The sequence below is a fragment of the Colias philodice genome, chromosome 3, assembly GCF_061535455.1.
Source record: "Colias philodice isolate Cphi_HAF_F1 chromosome 3, ilColPhil1 Martin Lab GWU primary, whole genome shotgun sequence".
Lineage (NCBI taxonomy): Eukaryota > Metazoa > Arthropoda > Insecta > Lepidoptera > Pieridae > Colias > Colias philodice.
Window position 1 is genome coordinate 2,820,832 of NC_143088.1, and position 11,791 is coordinate 2,832,622.

Below are 11,791 nucleotides of genomic sequence, written 5' to 3' on the forward strand. Positions count from 1 at the left end.
ACAATTTTGGTATCTTTGAACCTTGCCACGCTCTTCTTTTTTTTTAAACAAGTAGTTCATATTATAGAAGTAAGTTTTATTCTAAGGTCAAGACGTCTCTCTTTGTACTAAATATCATCAAAACGATTTACTAGTTTAAGTGTGAAAGTCTAATAGACTGACAGAACTACTATTCTTGCATATATATTAGTAGACGGAAATTTACCTTAAAAAATTGCTTTTCTTCGACTGAATACCTTATATATATATGGTAATTTAAACACCACTTTCGATGAAATTTATTTTGCCATTATTTTTTACTTTCGTTACTATGGATACTATTTAGAAGGTACAATAATTATTAATTGCTTGTAAACAAAACATAATTAAATTTCGTTAATGGGGCATTAAGACGGGTCTGTTCTATCTCGTTTATTCTTTATTAAATTTTGTTTCTTACAAAGACTATGATTAAACCCGAATGGCCCCTGGGTTATTAAGTTTCTTCATTAACGAGTAATTTAATAAAAACTTTTTGTTGTCCTCTATCTAACCGGTAAAAAACACTACTAATATTAAAAATGCTAAAGTTTGTGAGGATGGATGTATGTATGTTTGTTACTCTTTGATGCAAATACTACACAACCAATTACAATGCAATTTAGCACACATATAGAGCGTAACGTGGATTTACACATGGGACAGGTTTTATCCCATGGGAACGGGAACTATGCGGGATTTTCTATGAAAACAAGGGCGAAGCTCGCGGGCGGAAAGCTAGTTAAACAGTATTTAGATAACGTAAGAAAATTTGTATTATATCATGTTCATTTTTTACCTAACTACGATAGAGGGAGTGTAATGTTTTTGAATTTACATATTACCATCATTCTAAAACATTTAAGCAGTCATTATTTAGCTACAGACAGTTTTTTTTTAATCTTTGTTTAGAAACATGTTACATGTTCTTCCAATAAATTATTACAAAATAATATTATGGAAATATCACCTGAAAATGGTGAAAGTGAATTTTTTCAAGCCAACACACAACCAATATCACTTGAAACACAAAACTTCAGCCAAATAAGGGTTAACTTCTTTTTTTATAATACTTCCTTAGCAACCAGCTGAATGGTCATTTAGGCCTAAGTAGCAACGTAATGGTCTCCCGGGCCCTCTACGTTCACGGAATCAGATTAATGCTATAAGGGTAAAAGGGAATATCAAGGGCTCTCTAAGACACGAAAACCGCTGAGACTGACGGATTGTAAACGTTATCAGGATTATTTATAAGTAATGGTTTTTTAATAAACCACTATACGGTAGTCCTGGCTTCAGTAAATTTTCGTAAGATGTAGCTTTGTAATTGAAGAAGAATTTTTAAAATCGGTCCAGTAGTTTTTGAGTTAAATGGTATCTCAGGAACTACTGCTCCGATTTGGTGTTAGAAAGCCAAAGCCTATGTGATTCCTCAATGCTACGGTGTAGTCAGTAGGTACGAATGTTCAGTACAATATCTATACTTCACTATCACTACATAGTATAAAACAAAGTCGCTTTCTCTGTCTCTATGTCCCTATGTCCCTTTGTATGCTTAAATCTTTGAAACTACGCAACGGATTTTGATGCGGTTTTTTTAATAGATAGAGTGATTCAAGAGGAAGGTTTATATGTATAACAACATCCATTAAATAGTGGAGAAGTACTGTTATTTTTGAGGTTTCTAATGTGATGTCGTAAAAAATTACATTTTTTCCGCTTACATTGCAAACGCAGGCTGAACCCTTCGAGTTTTATCAAAATAATGTACTAAGTATTGTACACATTGAAAAGGTCTAGAGAAAATCTCTCCGTGAATGGTATATGTCTGTCTCTTATGGATAACCCACAATAACTTTTTTTTGTCATTTACTTTTTACGACAAATAATGGCTAATTTTCGAAGCGATTTTAACCAATACAGCATTAATCCTTAACCAATTAAATACCTTGAATACATTGTTCATTTCATATAGATCTATATGGCCCTTTACACCGTATGATTTAAGTGAATATTTTCGAAGATATTACAGATTTAAAAATTGCGGGACGTAGCGTTTGTGGCGGTACCAGCCGGCCACCATTGCACCCGTGCGAAGCCGGGGCGGGTCGCTAGTAATATTATAAAGCTGAAGTGTTTGTTTGTTTGTTTGTTTGAACGCGCTAATCTCGGGTACTACTGGTCCGATTTGAAAAATTATTTCGGTGTTAGATAGCTCATTTATCGAGGAAGGCTATAGGGTATTATCATCACTCTACGACTAAGGAGTGGAGCCACGGGGGTGAAACCGCGCGGAGCAGCTAGTTACTAATACGCTAGCCTGCGTATGTATGTATGTTTGTCACGTAACATACACACGCATACGTATTGGACAAATTACTTGAGAAATGGGATCAAGACTTTATTTTAAAAATGAAACCCATTGAATTATTTAAAATTCTAATTTTAAGTCAATAACTTTCCCTGAAATTAACGGAATGTAGTATTAAAAATAAAGGTCATATTGATATTCACTCACTTTCAACAAAGTAATAAATATCGAAGCAAAATACCTTAAACTAAAACAACTAAGAAAATTATTTCCCACTGATCCCACTCTTGGATTTCTAATCAATAATACTATAGATAAATAATAATTATTAATAGATTTATAGATAAATAATAATAATAAGTTTATAGATAAACTAGCTTTCCGCCCGCGGCTTCGCCCGCGTTCTCAAAGAAAAACCCGCATAGTTCCCGTTCCCGTGGGATTTCCGGGATAAAACCTATGCTATGTATATGTGTGCTAAATTTCATGCAAATACATCCAAGGAATAAAAAGTTTCATACAAACTTCTATCCCCTATTTTACCCCTTTAGGGGATGAATTTTCTAAAATCCTTTCTTAGGGGACGCCTACGTTATGACATCTACCTGCATGCCAAATTTCAGCCCGATACGTCCAGCGGTTTGGGCTGTGCGTTGATAGATCACTATATCAGTCACCTTTGAGTTTTATATATATAGATAATTATTAATAGATTTTAAACAATATTTCGCATATTACGCTCTTTCGTTTCTATTTGTGGCTTATGAATGAATTTTAATTATAGGCTGCATTTTAAACATTTGTAGTAGTGAGCGTAATTATTTATTTATTTATTTGATTTGCCAACAGTTATGTACATCTTATATTTATAATATATTTTGAGTATGTGACATAAATTAGCATGCATAGCAAGATGTAGATAAAATTACAGGCAAATACAACATGCATTTTTGAGTTGTATCAAATTATAGCTTCTAATCGTAGTATAAATTCTAATCAGAAAACATTATTCTAATCAGTATAATTTTTATGTAAAACGCTTTTATATGCAAACAAACTAAGAAAGTTGGTGTCAACTTTTGTGCTATTTAAATAATCTATTATGTTCCCGACAAACTCTAGCAATGACGCTTTATTTGACCTTTGTTTTAATAAATAACAATTTAATTTTTAAACTGCAATTATACATTCTTAATTGAACTGTAAGTTAATTCGTATAGTAGGTACGTCACTTCTAAGTCGAGAGAGTTTTGTTAATATTAAGCCAACAATTTAAGGTAATTCAGTCAAAAGAAAACGAAGCATTCGAAGTGATCAAAAGTTATATATATATATATATAAAATACGATAGTAAATTAATTACAATGTTTAAAAATTTCATTTTATTCCTACTTTTTGGTCCTTGGGTCGCAGAAGGTAAGGCATATATTTTTCATTTGTAATTTTATGATTTCTTTTAATAATATTATATATATCTTATGAATGCATAATATGATGCACATAATAAAATAGAAATAAAAATTAAAGATTTATTCATTATATTATTTTCCCGACGTTTCGCACACTTTGCAGCGAGCGAGGAAAATAATATAATGAATAAATCGCATTTAAAATCCTTTAAAATCTTTAATTTCTAGAAATAAAAGTTCCATAGAAACCTAAACGACGAGTGGTCTTCACACACGCGGCCTCCGAAGAAGGCTGCGTGGGGGATGCTGTTCAGGACGATTCGTCCTCTGCAGCAGGTTGCTGGCGCCGCCCGCTAATACGGGCGGGTTACTGGGAGGACGAATCGCCCTGTTTGGGAATAAAAATATTTGTAGATTGGGGCACAGTCAGAACACACACATTGGGGCACACAGAAACCTAAACGTATAAAATTAGTATGTTAATACAAGAGAGTAACATTGTTTAATATGCATATCAGAAAACCTTCCATAAGCTAGAATGCAAAAATACAGACTATAACGCTAATTCGCTTACTGATTGTTGCTAAGAAATAGTTTTAATAGAGGTTAAATAAAAATTTGAAATTACAGCAGGAGCTTTTCAAGCATCAAGTGATCCCGATACTAAAATAGTAGGTGGAGAAGACGCACCAGAAGGAGCTATTCCATCTCAAGTATCATTGAGGATGAACATCTCCGCTGAGTCCCACTTCTGTGGCGCCACCATCATCAGACCGACTTGGGTAGTGACAGCTGCGCATTGCACAGTCGAGTAGAGTATTATTATAAATACTTTTTATGAGACATCATTTTAGTTACGACGGTTCTATTATTTTTTAACCGTGCTATAGTTTTATGATAACCGCTTTCGGCTCATTTAGAATAAAAGTCAGGCCAAATTTTTGCAATAGTTTTATGGCAACCGCTTTCGGCTCATTTAAGGGCTAGAATAAAAGTGAGGTCAAATTTTAAAAAGACTTAGAAATGTAAGATTTGATAGTTCCAGTATCTCTTAACATTTCAAAAAACTCCTCAAGTTATAAAAGAGACCCCCTTAGACCTACATCACATATTAACCCAGTATATCACTAGAATACAGCGAGTGTAACCCTTTTTTACTTTGGTATGACTTAACACGTTAGCTGCGAAACAGGGCTTGAAACACCCTGTCCGTGTCTCGTCGTTATAGCGGTAGTAAAAAACTCAAACTTCTCTGTCGTGCGGGAGGCATAACTGCCATCTGGTTCAGTGTAGGAAATTGATATCTAGGTATATATCTGAGATGTGCTATTGATTCCTAGTTCAATGGTATACCGACCTTAATACCGGGTTTCTTAGACCTCGTGCCGCACTGAACTAATAAAAATTCTAACACAGTGCGGAACGAGGTTGCGAACACCTCGTACCCCGCGAACCTCGTACCGCACCCTAAGCTAGCTTCACGCGGTTAGTGTTGTGCAACACATTCGAGACTGAGCACGCGACGAATTACGACTGCTGCCGATTATGTCGAAACGTTGCCGAAAAAAGTTAATCAAGGAGGAAGATGAAGAAAAACCGGGTGGTGAAACTCTAAAATCTGAAATCTGAAAAAATATTATTGCTTGGCCTGTTTTAATGAAAAACATCCATAAGTTTGACAAATAAATACAATTAAATAAAGTCGATATTTCTTTTCCCATCACTAAATTATATGAAAAACTGCTATCGTTCAGTGCGGTATGGGGTACATCAGACCCCACATTTTATTTTACCCATAGAATCTAAACTAACTAATCTAACCACGGGCGACGGTAGATTTAGGTTAATGAACTCATCTATACATATAATAAATCTGTAGAAGGGTCAATTCTGTACATTGAAAATATTGAAAAAATAAATAGCAGGGGGTGTTACTGGATCCATACCAAACCCAAATATGTGATTAAAAAATTTTTTGTCTGTCTGTCTGTCTGTCTGTATGTGAAGACATCACGTGAAAACTAACGGTACGATTTCGATGAAACTTGGTATAATTATACCTTATTATCCTGGGCGTAAAATAGGATACTTTTTATCCTGGAAAAATACGTAGAAAAAAAATTAATCTTAATTTTTCAGTTTTATCCATAGACGTTGTTCTGTAGAACCGCGAACACACGTTGCGTATTATTAAAGGACTACCCGTATTTGGGTCCAATAGATATTAATTATAAGATGTCATTGTCAGAGTTACTCAAAATGGAGAAATAAACCATCCACGCGAAGACCGACATCCGCGCGGACGGAGTCGCGGGCGGAAGCTAGTTGTTAATAATAATCACGACAAAAGCCGCACACTTTGTCTTATTTGGCGCCAAAAAAAGGATTTTGATCTCCTACGGGCTCTGGGGTTTAATATGCCTCGTGCCGCCACAATGTCTGGTATAGGACAAGGTTTAAAACGACCCGTAACGCAGTAATGGAAAGTACAGATATGTATATATGTGCCGCAGTCAACGTGATAACCATATAATTATAAAATAAATTAACAGAGGAATAAACATGTAAAATAGAAGTTTATAAATTAACATTTAAATTGTTTCCACCTGCAATAAGAAAAGGCAATTATGGCGGATAAATGTATGTTTATAAAGGATTTTTTGTAGGTACAGGAAATTTTTGAGTAATTTTCAGATATCAAGTTTTTTTACAGTCTCCGTGCCGCCAGAATAACGGTGGTAGTTGGAACCAACAAACTGTCGTCAGGTGGTGATACATATGCTGTGAAACAAATAATAAACCACCCGAATTTTAGTGACACAACTTACGTAAATGACATCGCTCTTCTTGAAGTAGCTGAAGAGATTCGATACTACTCTAAAGTGGCTCCCATGGCCTTGCCTGATGAGGATATTCCTGCTAACACAACCTGCGTAATTTCAGGATGGGGATTTACAGATGTACGTTATGTTTAGTATCGTATCATTATACCTATACAGGGTGTCCCACTGTTGGTATACTAAGCTCAAAGGAGGTTATAGTTTTGCATACGCTGAGTACGTAAAAAATACTTAAAAATTCCAGACGCATTTTTTTTCAAATAGATGAATTCTTGAAACTCTATGCGTATACCCATAACAAGCAACCCGCCCAACTTTGCCACCCGCACGTGAGCTATCGTTTAAGATTATGTTTTCATAGACAAAATGCTCACTTAATTAGAGAAGCGGTACCTATATGCCCGCTGCGCGAAGCTAGAGAAGAAAACATGGATTTTCAAGAAAAATTTAGCAAAAATTTTTTAACGTAATTTTGTTGTTTAAGTATTTTTTACGTGATCAGTGTGTGCAAAACTACAAGTTCCTTCGCGCCTAGTATACCAATAGTGGGACACCCTGTATAATAAAAATTAATCGCCAAAATGTGTTGGTAAGCGCAAAACTCGAGATCGGCTGAACCGATTTTGTTAATTCTTTTTTATAATATTCCTTGGAGTACTAGGATGGTTCTTATGGAGAAAAAATTTAACATCTAGACCGATAGTTCTCCATAAAACTTTGCTATCACCAGGAGAGAGATTTTGGAATATTTATTTAGGAACCAACAGGATCACATTCAAAGACTGTTTAGATCATTTGAACGTAAAGTATCTAATCTGTGGTATTACTGTTATTTGGCAAACTTTACATGAATGCTGCGAGCTTGAACATGAAAATAATAATAATTGACTGCCAATTTACTGTGTTGTAATATTTCAGGATTATCAAACAAGACCTGATAATCTCCAAATGCTTTCTGTAAAAACCATATCGGTGCAAATGTGTCAACAAAAGTTAAGATATTATGAAGATATAGGTCCTATTACACAAAAACATATTTGTACTGAAGGACAACGTAATAGAGGAGGATGTCAAGTGAGTATAGAAATAATAATTCAAAATAATGCATATTTTTTTATTAAAAACAAATTTTAACAAAAAAATTAACCGCACGTTATACGTTTTGCATTTTGTCAATCTCTATATTTTATTTCCGTAGCATTGTAATTATTTCTTTTCATTTTGATGACAAATTCAAGATCAAAATATGAGTTTTTGAGAATCCCAATTATTGTCATCAAAATATCTATAATTGCCAAATCACATACTAATATATTATAATAGTATATAATTGCATATTTTACTTGCAGAGTAACGTGTTGAGTATCATCGTGTCTCTATAGATCAAAAAAATTGCAACGTTTTTGTAACGGTTCATTCAGTCTTTCGTGATCTTTTAGTGTAGATGAAAACTTGTATTCAGTTTTGTTCAGTACGTTCAACATTGCATAGAATCTTTTCTAACGCACTAATAACAATGAATGGATGCTCTATGCCTGTTTACACTAAATTATTTGACATAGAGGGGTTAGAATGCGCATTCGCTCGCTAAATGCACTGTAGTAGAACATTTGCTCATTTAACTATGGATTGTTATTTCAGGGTGATTCCGGTGGTCCATTAGCAGCTGATGGAAAGCTTGTCGGCGTCGTCTCCTGGGGTATAGGCTGCGCTTCTAGGTACCCGGAGGTATATACAAGAGTGTTCTCCTACCTGGATTGGATTTTGGGCATAGTGGACTAATGAATAATATTTTGTTTCTTTATTGAGCTCTTGTGGTAGTTTATTATTAACCTTTGTGGTTTTATATTCAGTTGTTGTATTCACGGGAGTATTCCTACGGGGTTGGATTTTAGGGATAATGTATTTTTACCTTATTGACTTGTGTTTGTTATATATATATAAATATTTTTTGTTTGTTGATACAAGAATAAATTATTTCTTTCTTTCTTTCTTTTGGTAGAGATAAACTACGATAACATGGCGCGCCCATCCAAATTTCAAAACGTTTGAAAGTATTTGTGAAATTCATAATAAATAATATAATATAATAATAAAAATTAATAATTTAATTATTATATTATTATAAATAATAATAATATAATACTAAAATATTTGTATTTCACTACACACATTGAAACAGTAATTTGGAGGGGCGCGCCATGTTATCGTAGTTTATCTCTAGTCTATTATTAACGTTTTTTGTTTTATTTTTTGTTGTTTATACATTATTATTATCAGTTTGTCGTTGATGAATTAAATGTTTACTGAGCAAAAGTGCAGTTTCTTTAAAAACCTTAACCACCCTGAACTGTTAATAGTTACTTGTAAGGTTACAAATCGTTTGTTGGAAGTCGCAGACACGAATGTGATAATTCTAATGAACTTCATCAATACAATTAGTGTTTAAGATGAGTTTAATGTCTTTAACAGTATGTATATTAAATACTAGCAATGCCCTGCGGTTTCACCCGCATAGATAGCGATATCTTTACAGTGAAAAGTCTACTATAGGTCGGACATGAAAATCACCTTTACCCCGTCCCGCACTACGGCCTTTTTTTTTTTGTTTTGGTGGGGAAATCTTTCATAGATACCCACGGCCTCCAGGGGAGGGGCCGTGGGTTATGTCGGATTCCTACCGACCAAAACCCCACTGTGTTCCGTCAAGACGCATATTGGTAGAATTCCTCCGTGACCCCCGCACTACGGCCTGCTCGAACAGTATACCTACTATTTTCTGTAGATTGACACTTTTAAATTCGTTATATCTTTTGAATGGAATATCCAATTCTTTTCATTTAAAAAGTATTTTGCTGGTATTGAAACAGTCTATAATAAAACATCATTTAATGGGATAAGGATTAATATATGTGTATGGATAACATGGTTTGATTACTGTCGGCACTTCTATTTACTTTGAAAACGTAAAAAAGTTGTTGTAGTAACATAACTACTGAAGATGGACATATGGTATCGCGGACTTTCTTGTAGATATTGATCCATTCTATAATACTGTAGAACATTTTTTTGTTCTATCTTCAATAGATTCCGCAGCGCACGCGATGACAGAAGTTTTATTGAGGATTTTTTTACACCTTGGGTTACATTATTGCATTTTTGGTAAGGATCTCTAATTTTTTTGAAAATGCAATATAGCCTATGTTGCTCAGTAAAGATGCAGCTTTCTAATGGTGAAAGAATTTTTGAAATCGGTCCAGTAGTTTTTGCGTGAAAACCATACATACATACATACATACTTACATACATACTTACAAACTTTTCCTCTTTATAATATTAGTATAGATATATTTTATCATGAATATGATTTATTAAATTATATGCTACAGAAGCTTTACAACTACAAAAAGAAATAATCATGTTATTATTTTTTACCCTACTACGGCATCATGAACATTTATCTCTACATAGTGGAATATTGCATACTTCAGAATAGTATTTACAAGGCATCTTGGTAGAGTCTACTGTGTCCATTTTCTTGCAACTACATTAGCAACTTTATTCAGTTCAGTATTCTGGAAATCTTGTTTTATACTTTTTCATCGCCGTTTTTGTCGAAGTTGGGTTTTTTTTTACTTTTTTGAATAATTAACAAGATTGTTATTCCAAAAATACATGACTTCTTTACAAGGTAACTGATAAGGGAATGTATTTTTCTTGTACTAGATATTTTTCGAAAAAATATAATTTATTTTTCTTTTTTTATCTAAACGAACCAAATTGATAAAGACTCTTCGACATTACAATTAATTTATCTCGTCTATAACTATTTGTGATAATTAATAAAATTAAGATGCAGACCACATCATTGGTACAGGGGTTGACGCGTGAGCGTAGAACCGAGGGTCCTGGCCCCTGGGTTCGATTCCCGGTGGAGACGAAGAAAAAAATGTATCGGTCTGGCAAAACACAGAAAGCTGTTCACCTACTTGGCTCTAATGAAAATCGATCAGTGAAACAGATGTATTAATAATGCATCTGCCCCTTACCCCAATGCAAGAACTTCACAATCAATTTAATTTTTCATTAAATACCTACCGAAAGAGTAAGATGATCCTCTTGAGTCTTGATGCGAAAAGCTGTCATTTTTATCGCAAAATCTTACCGACAATGAGGAGGACCTCAGAGTTCACAATAGTACAGAAATACATAAATGAGTTGTATAGTAAAAAGTAAAAAAAAAAGTAAAACCCAACTTCAACAAAAACGGCGATGAAAAAGTATAAAACAAGATTTTCAGAATACTAAACTGAACAAAGTTGCTAATGTAGTTGCAAGTAAATGGACACAGTAGACTCTACCAAGATGCCTTCGTCGTAAATTGACAATAATGTCATACAATACTATTCTATAAAGAGATAAATTTTCATGTTTGGAAAACCGCAGTCACACGTTGTGAAAGTGCTACGGTAGATAGGTACCGTGTGACTAGTAACTACGCCTGCTAATAATTCTCCAGACAAAACAACAACTTAAAAAAAAGTGTTTAAAATTAATAAAACCCCATTATAATATTTTCTATTAAAATGTTGTGTTTGTCTTTACTTTGCGTTTTTACGTTTTATAAAAAACTTTAATTTAACTTTCCATTTCCGTAGGTCAAAAAGTACGTCGTTTTTCAATAGAACAGGACTAAATAATTGGCTATTTTCTTTATATTAAGGGCGTTTACACAAAAATACATAAATTAAAAATATAATATTTAAAAATGTTAAGTATGGCTCGTTGGACAAAAATGTTAAGATTATGATTGCGTATTATTGTAAAAATTTGGCGACTATGAAAAAAATCTAATTTACTTAGTTGCAAAATTGTATGCATGTCGATTTGAAGAGTCTTAACAGTAGTCTGTAACCCAGACTTTTTATAGCAGTATTATTTCCAGTGTGAGAAAGAGATGGCGTCACGTTGCATTTATATCAAACGAACATAGAGCTAGAGCAAGAAAAAGAGCATTCGTTCATGATCTTTTAGTGTAAACGAAAGGTATTCTGTGTTGTTCAATATTATATTATATTGCATAGAATCTTTTAGGAAGAACAACATACGATTGCTCCATAAAACTAGGCCTACGCTAAAAGAATTTGACATAGTGGGGTTAGAATGAGCATTCGCTCGTTTGACGTAAATGCACTGGACGACCGTACGTCGTC

General features: G+C 33.8%; 1 protein-coding gene across 1 annotated transcript; it reads left to right on the forward strand.

Annotated features, from left to right (window-relative positions):
- Positions 1-7,439: 7,439 nt before the first annotated feature.
- Positions 7,440-8,441, forward strand: LOC149489440 (trypsin-1-like). Its single transcript, XM_089714943.1, has 2 exons — positions 7,440-7,652; positions 8,220-8,441. The coding sequence occupies exons 1-2, from the start codon at positions 7,527-7,529 to the stop codon at positions 8,358-8,360; spliced, it is 267 nt and encodes an 88-aa protein (XP_089571069.1). The 5' UTR covers positions 7,440-7,526; the 3' UTR covers positions 8,361-8,441.
- Positions 8,442-11,791: the final 3,350 nt, after the last annotated feature.